Source organism: Hemitrygon akajei, chromosome 4, assembly GCF_048418815.1.
Source record: "Hemitrygon akajei chromosome 4, sHemAka1.3, whole genome shotgun sequence".
In the NCBI taxonomy this organism is placed as follows: Eukaryota; Metazoa; Chordata; class Chondrichthyes; order Myliobatiformes; family Dasyatidae; genus Hemitrygon; species Hemitrygon akajei.
Window position 1 is genome coordinate 193883962 of NC_133127.1, and position 14206 is coordinate 193898167.

The following is a 14206-nucleotide window of genomic DNA, read 5'->3' on the forward strand; positions in this document are numbered from 1 at the left end:
ATAAAAGCAAGGATGTAATGTTGAGGCTTTATAAAACACTGGTGAAGCCTCACTCAGAGTACTGTGAGCAGTTTTGGGCCCCTTATCTGAGAAAGGACGTGCTGACATTGGAGAGGGTTCAAAGGAGTGTTTGATGGCTCCGAGCCTCTACTCACTGGAATTCAGAAGAATGAGGGATGACCTTATTGAAATCTTTCAAATATTGAAAGGCCTCGATAAAGTGGATGTGGACGAGATGTTTGCTACGGTGGGGGGAGTCCTCTGGGGGCTAAGACCAGAGGACGTAGCCTCAGAATAGAGGTTTGGAATGGAGATGAGGAAGTATTTCTTTAGCCAGTGAGTAGTGTATCTGTGGAATTCGCTGCCACAGGTGGCTGTGAAGGCCAAGATATTAGGTATATTTAAGGCAGAGGTTGATAGATTCTTGATTAGTCAGGGCATGAAGGTATACGGGGAGAAGGCAGGTGGTTGGGGCTGAGAGGGGCCAAATGGCCTAACTCTGCTCCTATATCTTATGGCAGTTGTTTATCCCTGATGACAAGGAACAGAGAGTACTCACCACAAGGTCGTAATGGTTAGCATGACACTATTACAGTTTGGGACACTGGAGTTGGGTGTTCAACTCCATCATCCTCTGTAAGAAACTTTGTATGTTCTTCCCGTGAGTGCGGGGAATTACTCCGGGTGCTCTGGTTTCCTCTCACAGTCCAAAGAAATTCTGGTCAGAAGGTTAATTGGACATTGCAAATTGTCCCGTGTTAAACCGGTGGATTGCTGGGCAGTGTGGCTCATTAGGCCAGGTAGGCCTGTTCCACACTGTATCGCTAAACAAATAAAGAAATAAATTACACCTTTCTTGCAATGCTGAGACAGCTTTCTTCTATTAAGTGCTGTAGTTTAACAGATGAATTCTAAGCTGTTTTGACTAACAGAGACACTGGAGTAAAACAACAAATCACTGTTAATATCCAAATTAAATGTTGTGTCTGAACCGGATCTGTCCAAGAGGATCCAAGTGTTCACTGCAATGCTGATGGTAGCTCCCATGTAAAATGAGACAGCATCTATAGAGGGGAATAAGCAGCTGATGTTTCAGGCCAAGACACTTTATCAACACTGGAAAGGAAGGGGGTAGAAGCCAGAATAAGATCATGAGGGGAGAAGGAGGCCTCAATCTAGCTCCCCTTTTACACCTCTTCTTCTCAGCTGCCCATCACCTCTCCATGGTGCCTCTCCTCCTTCCATTTCTTCCATGGTCCACTCTCCTCAAGGTTCCTGTTTCTTCCGCCCTTTACCTCTTCCACCTATCACCTCCTAGCTTCTCACTTCATCACCACCACATCATCACCCATGCATCTACATTCCCCCTCACCTATCACCTGCCAGCTTGTCCTCCTTCCCCTCCCTCACCTTCTTATTCTGGCTTCTGCCCCCTTCCTTTCCAGTCCTGAAGAAGGGTCTCGGCCTGAAACGTCGACTGTTTCTTCATTTCCAGAGATGCTGCCTGGCCTGCTGAGTTCCTCCAGCATTTTGTGTGTGTTGCTTAAGATTTCTAGCATCTGCAGAATCTGTTGTGTTTACGTATAATGAGACTGTGTTAGTACTGCAAAGTCGTGCTAGTGTGACGCAGTCTCTGTGTGACAGGTCTTGCTCAGAGGAGGGATGTGGGAGCTTTCAGCAGAATTAAAATAAGACATTCACAGCTGCAGCATGTAAACTAATCCCAGAACAGCCTTTACCATGGATCTGAGAGACCCCTGGGGATATTGTGGAGGGAGGAAGGGTGTGGCAGCAGAGGGTCCAATGAACATCACAGAGACAAGAACAGGATGTGTGCTGCTCCCTCAGACCTGTGTAGCTGTGTGTGTGTGTGTGTGTGTGTGAGAGAGAGAGAGAGAGAGAAAGAGATTGTGAGTGTGTCTGTGTCTGCATGAGTATGTGTGCGTGTGTCTGTGAGTGTGTGTATGAGAGAGGTAATATGTATGTTTGTGTGTTGTATATGTGTGTGTGAGAGAGAGAGTGTGTGAGTGTGCGAACATCTGCATGTGTGTGTCAGTATGAGTGAGGCGGTGTGTGTGTGAGAGTGTGTGAGTGTAATTATCTGCATGACTGTGTGTGTGTGTGTGTGTGTGTGTGTTTGTGACTATGAGAGTGTGTGTGTATGTGTATGTGTGTATTTGTGTCTGTGAGTGTTTGTGTGTGTGAGTGCGTCTGTATCCATGAGTGTGTCTGTGTCTGTGTGATTGTGTGTGTGTTAAATTATTGAATGGTCACTGAAAATTCACTGATTCTTAAAATTTTTAGGATAAAAATATATTGCTGAACACATAAAACTGAAACCAGCCAGAAATATGATTTGAACAGAAATATTATTAAATTTGTACATTAAAGTGTGATGTTAAATCTTTAAGCAAGATATTTATGAATGGTTGAAATAGTGACTTTTGTCTATTGATCTGCTCATCTGCCTGTCCATTCTATCTTCTGTGTCTATCTGAATGTCTATCCCTTTGTCTGTCTCTCTATCTGTGTGTACATAGGTATCTCTGTATTTGTGTCTGCCTACCTTTGTGTAACTGCCATCTGTGTGTCTCTATATTTGTCTGTTTATCTATCTCGGTGTTTCTCCCTTTCTGTGTTTCTGTCCACCTATCTGTATATCTTATTTTCAGTCTATCTGTCTATCTCTATTCTCTCTATCCACCTGCCTCTGTATTTCTATATCTATTTCTCTCCCTCTCTCTCTTTCTTTCTGTATTTCTCTATCTCTGTCCCTATCTATATATCTCTGCCTATCTCGATTTCTCTTTCTCTCTATCTCCCTCTATCTATTTGCATCTCTTTCTCTCTCTCTCTCTCTCTCTCTCTCTCTCTCTCACACCCTTTATCTATCTATCTCCATCCGTCTGTGCTCTCTCTCTATCTACATTGCTAATGGCTGCATGGACCCACTTTCACCGTGTGGTGTTTCTGCTCCGTTGACTGTAAGGTGTCTAGTTAATCATTTATGTAAGAGAGGCAGGGTGGGGGAGGGAAGAGGGGAGTCACTCCGGGTCGCACATCCAAAATATACGACAACCCTCTCCACCCGATCAAATCCTTGAAAGGCTGTGACAACAGGGGTGGGGTGGCAACACCACAGTTACAGACCCCCATCTGTTGACTAGAGAGCATATGGCCGTGATGCGGGCAGGCGCCGGCAGATGAAGGTTGTCTCTGGCACCTTGTGCTGCGCAGCTGAAGCGCGCACACTCACACACACACACACACACACACACACACACACACACACACACACACACTCACATACACACACACACACTCACATACACACACATACACAAACACATACTCACATACACACACATAGACACACACACAAACACATACTCACATACACACACACTCTCTCACATACACAGACATACCCACACCCACACACACACACACAGACACACATCAAGGCAGCACTGGCCCCGTGCAAAATCTGACCACTGAATCGCAAAAGGCCAACCAAAATCCAATAATGTATTTTTTTTTACCAAAACTACCTCAGTGGTCTTTGCAACAGACTCCTGATCGCCTCCCACGGGCTGGGCTTCAATCCCCGGGGCTCGGAATTGGCTCGGATGGGGGGCTGATCCGTCGGTAACCTCGGAGTATTTCGTGAACACCAAGGGCACAGCAATATCGGCCTTGTCTAATTGGTTCCAGAAACGAGCGATACAACACGCCCGGCTGATACACGGCCACGCCATCGCTGTCCAAGGTGCTGAAACTGTCTCTCGCACCCGAGTGGCTCCGATCAAGCAACCAAAATCACCTCAACCTCCTTCCAACCTCCTGGATTTGATAGCGCAGAAAAAAATAACACCGATATAGTTTTTCAAAACTCAGCTCCGGCTGCCACCTGCAAAGTATAAACTATAGCCCGGAAAAAAATAAATCACTCGGCTTGAGTTCCATCGCGGGCAGAAGCATAGTCAGACGTTTTTATCCGCAAACACCACGCCCTTTCCAGTTCCAACATCCCTGCCTTCTGAACAATCCGGCGAACCGGAGAGAAAATTAAAAAAAAAATCTTTTTTTCCCCTCCAGTCAGCGCCCGCTGTGCGTCTGCAGAGATGGGAGGGAGGGGGAAGGGAACAGAGAGGGCCCAGCCCTTTTAACTGTTTGGTGTCTGGATCATAAGACCATAACACCATAGCCATAGGAGCAGAATAGGCCACTCGGTCCATCGAGTCTTCCCTGCCATTCCATTATGATTGATTTATTATCTCTTCCAGCCCCATTCTCCTGCCTTCTCCCAGTAACCTTTGACTCCCTGACTCATCAAGAACCTATCAACCTCCACTTAAATATATCGAAAAGACTTGGCTTCCACAGCTGTCTGTGACAATGAATTCCACAGATTTACCACCCTCTGGCTAAAGGATTTTTGCCTCAGCTCTGCTCTAAATGGATGTCTATCTATTCTGAGGTTGTGTTCTTTATTCCTGGACTCCACAAATACAGGAAACATTCTCTCCATATCCATTCTATCTAGGATATTCAATGAGATGAGTCATTAACCACTCCTCATATGTTAACCTTTTCATTCCTGGATTCATTCTCATAAATATCCCCTAAAGCCTCTCCAATGCCAGTGCATCATTTGCCAAAAACTGCTCGCAAAATTCTAAGTGCAGTCTGACCAGTGCCTTATAAAACCTCAGCAATACATCCTCAGCATGATTCAGGCTTTTATAAGTGCATGTGGCTCCTTATGTTCTGAAAAAGAGGGAACTTGATGTAATAGTTAAGGACTTTTTAGAATCATACAGGTGTTTGTGACAGGTGAGATCCTTCATACGTTGTCAAGACAACATCCTCTCCATCAATGCCAGCAAAACAAAAGAGCTGGTCATTGGAAGCCAGGTGGAGCATACACTCCTGTATGTACAAATAGTGTTGAAAGGAGATGGTTGAGACTTTCAATGTTAAAGTAGAGTTTTTTGTCATCTGCACAAAACAGTGTACATACATAAACTTTCTGGCTGACAGGAGTTCAGTAATGGCTGAAGTGCAGAGGGAGAGACAGAAATATGAAATTCAAGGCTGTTTAATGTCATTTCAAGTACACAAATGTAAAGGAGAATTACATAATTTTTACTCCACCCTTATAGCTCGGGACATTGGAGTTCGGAATTAAATTTCAACATCATCTGTAAGGAGTCTGTACGTCCTCCCCATGGAAAGGGTCAGTTTACCCTGTGTGCTCGGGTTTCCTCCCACAGTTCAAAGACACACCAGTTAGTAGATTAATTGGCCATTGTAAATTGTCCCGTAATTACACTAGGGTTAAATACGGAGTTGCTGGGTGGCAAGGCTTGAAGGGCGGGAAGGACCTATTCCCTAATGTATCTCCATAAGTTGGCTGGTAGGGTGGAGATAGAATTCTACCAAAGGAGGCATAAGACGCTCCTTCCTCCCAATAGCCAAAAGGTCAACCTGGGCAAGGTGTGTCACCTGCTTAGCCCCCCGATCAGGGTTTACATGAAGCCATGGGAGCAGGCAATGCATGAGCAGCTGGTGCATATCACATGTTCTGGTTATACAGCCACTCATGCCAGACAGACAATCTCTGAAGAGTACTGTTAATTGCGGCGTCACCCGTCTTGTAAAGATGCTGCCCTGAGGAAGGTAGTGGCAAACCACTTCTGTAGAAAAATTTGCCAAGAGCATTCATGGTCATGGAAAGACCATGATCACTCATGTCATACAACATGACACATGATGATGATGATCTCTATTAGTACAATATCATAAAAAACACAATAATAGTAAATATTTAAAAATATAATAAACAAATATAAATATGTAAGATAGCTTATATACATACAGTAGATTGATTGTCCATAAGTGATGCTAGGCATAGGGTTATCTGTACATAAGGTTATTGATAGGAAATGATAAAATAGTGGTGGTGGGTTAGTAGGTGGAGGTGTTGATCAGCCTTACTGCTTGGGGAAAGTAATTGTTTTTAAATCTGCTGGTCCTGGTGTAGATTCTACGTAGCCTCCTCCCTGAAGGGTGAATGAACAGTTCACTGAGTTTTAATAAGAACTGTACAGAACTACAGAAAATAATAAACGCTAACCAAGCTGCTAACTAAAATCTCTCAAGCTAAACAAAAACTAACACTGTCAAAGCTGTAAACCTGAATTAAATTTATACCACTCCTTTAACAGCATCTATCTAAATCACTAATCTTCTTTCCCAGTAAGTAGACAAAGGTAAGCAGGGAGCATTATTGTCGCTGTATTTTGATCCAGATTTTACAAATTGAAAGAAAAAGAAGAGAGTTAAATACCATTACAAAGAAACCCCAATTGTCTGGAATGTGTGCATTCTCACATGTGTGATTGCTATATTCTTTCAGCTAACTTTCTATGAGGTTGCCACTCTCCAGGGCACTGTCTGCAGTTCTACCACAGGCATACAGCAAGTTCCTGGGTGTAAACATCACCAATCATTTATCCTAGTCTTCAGAAGGTAAGTGAATATAACGTGTCCCTGATGACTCTCACCAATTTTTTACAGATGCTGGGTATAAGTTTGGTAATATGAGGGGTATAGATAGGATAAATGCAAGCAGGTTTCTTCCACCAAGGTGAGGCTAGAACTGGAAGCCATGGGTCAAGAGTAAAAGGTGAAATGTTTAAGGGGAGTATAAAAAGGGAACTTATTCACTCAGAGGGAGGTGATAGTGTGGAACAAGCTGCCAGCAGAAGTGGTGGATGGGGGTTTGATTGCAACATTTAAGAGAAGTTTGGATTGGTACGTGGATAGGAGGGGTGTGGAGGGTTATGGTCTGGGTGCTGGTTGATGGGACTGGCACAGACTAGATGTGCTGAGTGGCTTGTGTCTGTGTTGTATTGTTCTATGACGCTCTGACTGTATGTCTATCTGTTATAGAGAGGGTCCTGTTCAGATGCATCACTGCTAAGCCCAAGGCCACAAGCAATCACAGAGACTTGTGAATACAGCCCAGTCCATCGCATAAAGTCTCCTCTCCATTTACTCCACTTACACTTCCCACTGCCTCCAAAGGGCCACCTCCACCCTGTCATTCCTTTTCTCTCCTCTCTTGTCAGGCAGAAGATACAAAAATTTGACAGAGTTTGGTGGCATCTTCCACAGTGAAAACTAATACAAAATACTTATTGAGTTCATCCGCCAGTACTTTGTCTGCATTACTACCTCCGCAGTGTCATTTTCCAATGGTCCTATATCCACTCTTGTCTCTTTTGAACTCTTTATATCTCTGAAAAACGTTTTTGTACCCCCTTTTATATTATTGGCTAGCTTACATTCATATTTCATCTTTTATTTTATCTATTTAGCAATGCAGCTACAGCACGGTACCAGGCCCTTTCAACCCTATGAGACCACCCTGCCCAATTACACCATGGGACCAATTAACTTACTAACCTGTACACCTTTGGACCATGGGAAGAAACCGGAACACTCGGAGGAAACTCATGCGTGTGACGGGGAGAACATTCAAACCCCTTTCAGACAGCGCCAGGAATTGAACCCCGGTCACTGGTGCTTTAAAGTGTTATGCTAACCACTATGCCACCAAGCCACCCTCTCTCCTTTTGGCTTTTTTAGTTGCCTCCTGTCGGTCTTTAAAAGCTTCCCAAACCTCTAGCTTACCATTAATTTTTGCTAATTATTTGTTTGAACATGAGTTGTAGAGTCTTTGAAAGTGAGTCTATAGGTTGTGGGATCAGTTAAGTGTTGAGGTGAGTGAAGTTATCCATGCTGGTTCAGGAGCCTGATGGTTGGGGGGTAATAACTGTTCCTGAAACTGGTAGTATGGGACCTGTGGGGTAAGTTAATCAGTCATTGTAAATTGTTCTTTGATTAGGCTAGAGTTAAGTCGGTGGGTTGCTGGGCAGTGTGGCTCTAAACGAACTGAACTCCAATATTTTGGTACTGGGATATTATTGGCACAGAATCTGGCTGAGTTGTTAGGGCAGCATGGTAGCGTAGTAGTTAGCACAACTCTTTACAGTATAAGCGACCTGGGTTTGGTGCCCGTTGCTGCCTGTAGGGAGTTTGTGGGAGATAACCAGAGCACTTGGAGGAACAAGTTCAGTCCAGGATCCAACTCTTACAAGCCCTCCAACCATTCTCCAAAGCCTACCTGTTGAGCCTCTTGCAGGACGTCACTAATGCTTTGTTGAGGTGAGGGAGGGTGGTGGCACCTGCCTTGACGGTCTCCAGATCCAACACGTAGCTCGCCTTCAGGTACTCATGGGACATGGTGGTCATCCCATTGGCTGCACTGTATGGATAACAAGAAATGGGTGAGAAGGAGCAAATACGGCAGGAATTAAAACTCATAGTTCCAGACCTGCGCAGAACTGGATGCAGAATTGGAATGCCATGGTAGTGTGATGCTATTACAGTTTGGGGCATCCCAGAGTTCAGAGTTCAATTCCAGCACCGTCTGTGAGGAGTTTGTACATTCTCCCCGTGTACAGTGATGGTTTCCTCTGGGTGCTCCAGTTTCCTCCCCCGGTCCAAAGACGTACAGGTTAGTGGGTCATTAGTTAGTGACCAGTAATTGGTCATTGTAAATTGTCCTGTAATTCGGCTAAGGTTAAATAGGTGGGTGGCTGAGCGGAGCAGCTTGGTGGAGCGGAAGTGCTGATTCTTCGCTGTATCTCTAAATACAACTAAAATGGCCTAAGTTAAACTCCTTTACCCGGAGCTGCTTTTGCAGTTAAATGTACATCTGAAGCATTGGCTGTTTGTCAGCCTTTGTGTGTAGTTTTCATTAATTCTATAGTATTTGTCCCACTGTGAATGCCTGCAAGGAAATGGATCTCAAGATAATACATGCTTATGTACAATATATGTACTTTGATAATTAATTTACTTTGACTTCTTATATCCATGCATCTGTCCAGATATCATAATTGTAGCCATCTGTACCATTTCCTCTGGCAGCCTGTTCCATGTGCGGACCACCATCCGTGTGAAATAGTTGCCCCTCAGGTCCCTGTTAAATCTCTCCCCTCCCAATGCCCGATTCTATTGTATATCTTTGTATTTACTGTAAAAACACGCAAGAAAATGAAACTCAGGATTGTGTATGGTGACAGATAGGTTCTTTGATAATAAATTTACTTTGAACTTTGGCTGGTTTCTTGTCTTGCAGTTGCAGGAAACAACTTTCTATTTTGTTTCCCTTTTATTAAACCTGCTGGTGAACTTCTCTGTTCCAGGGAGAACAGTCTGATTCTTTAATCTCTCCACGGAACTGGAGTTTGTCATCTTTGAGATTCTTCAAGTGAAGTCAAGATTCAAGATTCCAGGTTCAGATTTATTTATGACATGGATGTCAAAACATGCAGTGGAATGCATCGTAGGCATTAACAACCAACCAAACAAGGGTGCGCTAGGGCAGCCCACAAGTGTCGCCACACATTCTGGCACCAACATAGCTTGCCCACAACGTTTGACAGAACAACAGAGAGTTCAAAAAGCAACAAGACGGCAAAATCAAAACAAGCCCCATTCCTCCCTCCCTACCACTTTCCCACTCATGTACCGTATGGATGCACTCCTCCAGGACAGACCACCTTCAGCCTCCAGACTCTAGATGCAGGGGATATGGGGAGGATTTTTCCTGTATTGTGGGAGTCAAGGATCAGAATAGAAAGACATCCCTTTAAAACAGAGATGAGGAGAAATTTCTATAGCCAGACGGTGGTGAATCTGTGGAATTCATTTCCACAGATGACTGTGGAGGCCAAGTCATTGGTCTACGTAAAGTCATGGGAAGAAGGCAGAAGAAGAGGGATAGTAAGTGAGCCATGATGGAAGGGTGGAGGAGACTCGATGGGCTGAATGGCCTATTTCTGCTCCTATGTCTTATGGACTCGCAAAGATTGGGCTTTGACTTCTCCAGCAAGTTCACACAGGTTTGCTGACTCGGGACTCCAGCCATTGGGATTCGACATCCGGACTTTGATCCTCCAGTTTATTGTCTTGCGTACCAGTACAGCGAGGTGCAGGTGCAATGAAAATCTTGCTTACAGCAGCATCACTAGCACGCAGGTACGAAGAAAATACCAAATATAAATTGAACGTAAATTGGTCAATCGGTGAAATGGAAAAAGATTGTGGAAAAACAAGACAGTGCAAAAACCATTCACAATCAGAGGTGAAATCTCTGCTTTAATCTGTGTTCTGAAGGTAGGTTGATTGTAGGAAAGTAGCTGTTCCTGAATCTGGTGGTGTGGGACTTCGGGCTTCTGTCTGAGGTAGCAGTGAGAAAATCTCCTCCATATTCTCTCTGTGGCCTTGACATCTCCATGAAGCATAATCTCCATGTCGGCCTCCATTGACCTGAGTTATAGGGAAAGGTTGAATGGATTAGGCTTTATTCCCTGGAGCATGGGAGAATAAGGGGAGATATGATAGAGGTATACGAAATTACGAGGAGTATAGGCAGAGTAAGGCTTTTTCCATTGAGGTCAGGTGAGATTAGAACTAGAGGTCATGGGTTAAGGGTGAAAGATGAAATGTTTAAGGGGAACAGGAGGGGAAACTTCTTTACTCACAGGATGGTGAAAGTGTGCAACCTGTCAGCAGAAATGGTGAATGCAGGTTCAATTGCAATATTTGATAGAAATTTGGATAGATACATGGAAGGGAGGGGTATGGAGGGCTAAAGTTCAGGTGCAAGTAAATTGCACTAGGTATAGTAACAGTTTGAAACAGACTAGATGGACCAAAGGGCTTTTTCCTGTGCTATAATTCTTTCTGATTCTTCTTCATGGACTTAATGATGATTCTTCTTCATCGCTCTTCATGAGTGATTCATCTTGCTCAGAGACTTTCCATTGGACTTTAGAATAGAATTTATGGTGGTTAAATAACCAATCACATCAAAGGATTCTCCAGAAATGCAAACTGGCCAGGAAGGTATGCAAATTGCTAGCCTCAATCTTAGCCAATTGGATTGAAGATTCCTTTCTGTGGCCCACAAAACCCTGAGTGAGGAAGTTTAAATTGAAAGAGTTCATTCAATATTAAAGTAGATACAAGAAGCAAATTAAAGAGGGGGAAGGCAGAAAAGATAAAAATTAAAAGTTTCTTAATTTCTAGTTATTTAAAACATTCTGATAAGGTAAAGGCTGAATAAATAAGATGCATTAGTCCTGACAAAGACCATAAAATATAGGGACAGAATTAGGCCATTTGGCCCATCAAATCTGCTTTGACATCTTGGTTGATTTATTTTTCCTTTCAACCCCTTTATCCTGCCTTCTCCCCATAATCTTTGACACCCTGACTAATCAAGGATCTATCAATCTCTGCTTTAAATATACTCAATGACTTGGCCTCCACAGACTTCTGTGGCAATGAATTCCTCAGACTCACCACTCTCTGGCTGAAGAAATTCCTCCTTATCTCAGTTCTAAATGGACTTCCCTTTATCCTGAGGTTGTGCCTTCTGGTCCTAGACTCCCCCAGCATATGAAACATCCTTTCCACATCCAGTCTGGGGTTTCGGCCCTGTTATGAGTGATGGACAGACCTGATGGACAATGGGGTGCAGAGTTAACCATTCCCAACCCCCCTCCTGAGAACTACGAACTATTGCTGTTGCTATGCTGCTCATGAGAGAGAGAGATAAAGCCCAGTCAAGAACATTTGCTACAGATAAGAGGGGGAGAGAGACTGTTGATTAACTGTATTATGACTCTTCCTGGATTATTTACTTTCTACTACAAGGACTGTACTTGGCTCGTTAACATTCCTCAGGAGACAGCAGGAGTGGCCTGATTTGATGGACACGGTCATTCAGAGTTGATGGATAGCTGAGACCCCGTGAGTGGGGATAAGAGACAGGTCTGGAGAGACACCCTTCAGACACACCAGTGGACACTGACTGAGTGTTGTGAACCCACAGAAAGGTGGGGGCTTCGGAGACCGAACCAGGAGATCGGTCACAAAGCTCACAGTGTTACAGCAGGGCCGGTGGGGACTTGTGTGTGTGTCCACTCATGCCAGAGTGACGAGTCCACCACAGAAGAACGGTCTAGCTGAAGACCAGAGGGGTCATAACTGAATGACCACAACGATACGACGGATTAAGGAAGCAAAGGAAGGTTTGGCTGCTGTAGCTGTTACCTCTCGCTCGCTCGCTCTCTCTCTCTCTCTCCAACGATTTCAACACAACAACCATAACTACTTCAGCATTTATGAACTGAACTTTATACTTTTCTATGACAATTCATTTACCCCTAGACATCAATAGAGCTTGTTTATTATTGATTATTATTATTCCTACACTTTTAGGTTTATTACTGCTAACTTGTTTTATATATATATTTGCATTTTTGATATTGTATTGTGTAGTTTACTAATAAACACCTTTAGTTTGGTACCACCAGACTCCAACAGATACTTCTTTCTCTGCTGGTCCAACACCCAGTTACGGGGTACGTAACAGCCCGAAATGGCGATTGTTTATTCCCCTCCATAGGTATTGCCTGACTTGCTGAATTTTGCGTGTGTTGAATGACTAAGATTCTACATTTGTAGATTATTAACTCTGTGATTAAATCTACAAAGGTTGTGATATTGCAATCAACTGCTAAGCTGATTAGATGTAACAGCATTCCTGTTTGTTTTTCTACAATTACAGTATATAAAAATTTATTCACTAACAAGGATGTATGCAATAATTGGGGGGTTCACAAAACTACTTACAATTTTAAAATTAAAATATGATTACTATTACCATTACTACAGGTGGAAAGGCTTCTGAGTTCCTGAGATCCTGAGGGCAAGGCCATCAGGTGCTTAGCTCCTGGTAGGGGCACCCATGGCGGTGAGGTCAAAGGGCAGTTCCTGACAAAGAGCGATCCAACCAAGACCTCAGCTGTGGAACTGGTGGAAGGTGATGATGCATCACAATGTCGGTGAAGGCGGAGGAAGGCTGCAGCAGTGGAGAGTCCTCATTCTGTGCCACTGGACCCTGACCCTGATCTGCCAAGGACCGTGTGGTGGCTGCCCGTGCATCAGCCTCCCCACGTTAAACAAAGTCGTGAACAGGCAATCTCCATCAAGGGAATTTCCCCTGACAGCCTGGTTATGTGGATCTCGCATCAGTCTCTACAGTCACCTGAGGACCCCCCAATAAACAAACCCACTGGAGAAGATCATTCTGATTCAAGTGATTGCACTATAAAACATTCAAGGTTCTGAGGGGCCCAGTGGACCCACAGAGGCCACATGCTCCTTCTCCAATGACACCCAGGCATTGATGTAACCCCAGGAGAAGGGCAGGTAGTGTCGTGGTTTTTCGTGCCTTACAAATGACCAAGAGACGCAGAAGATTCTTCAAGAAGGGTTAAACTTTAATTTGCAAATCAAAGCTGAGACAGTCATTGAGCTAGTCGCTGATTGCCCACCGATCCATCCTCGGACACAGCAGCTTTTATAGCAATCTCTAGTTGCAGTTTACACGTGCTGCACATACATTGTGCATAGCAAATAATAAACTCAGAACTGAACAATGTTCTAATCTACATTTCTTTAGTTCTTTAGCTACCTCTCATTAACACACCATTGTCATCTTAAGACTGCAGTCTCCTACCAAATTGGGTACATGCATAGCAAATAGGAAACTCAGAACTGAGCAATGTTCTAATCTACATTTCTTTAGCTCTTTAGCTACCTCTACATTCCTAAGATTTCATTCTACTAAATTGAGTACATGCATAGCAAATAACTGACTTCATAGTTAAAGTTTATACTTTTATACTCCAATAGTAGTTGGCTCAGGCAGACCCCTTGACTGGCCACTGCCTAGACCCACGTATGGCCAGCTTGGCCAGGCCCAGGAGCAGAGGGCTCAGAAGATCTCCCGAGTGCCCCCCCCCCCGCCATATTTGGTAATTATAGATCAGGAGCGTGGGGCTGAAGAACAGTAGAAACTTGAGGAGCAGCCCCTCTACACATGAATGTACCACCTGTAACTTTTAATGCAAGTTTCACCACAAGACATAAGACCATAAGACACTTTTGTCAAACTCCACTTTTAATATACCCTGTGAAAGTGGCCTCCACAGCCATCTGTGGCAACAAATTCCACAGATTAACCAGCCTCTGGCTAAAGAAATTCTTCCTCATC

At 43.9% G+C, this 14206-nt stretch overlaps 1 protein-coding gene across 1 annotated transcript in view; it reads right to left on the reverse strand.

The window, feature by feature from the left end:
* map6a (microtubule-associated protein 6a) overlaps positions 1–4112 on the reverse strand; it is a 45512-nt gene extending 41400 nt beyond the window's left edge. Inside the window, exon 1 of the mRNA XM_073044299.1 lies at positions 3552–4112. Coding sequence (XP_072900400.1) covers positions 3552–3758 — 207 coding nt within the window. The 5' untranslated portion in view covers positions 3759–4112. The remainder of the gene's footprint in view (positions 1–3551) is intronic.
* Positions 4113–14206: the final 10094 nt, after the last annotated feature.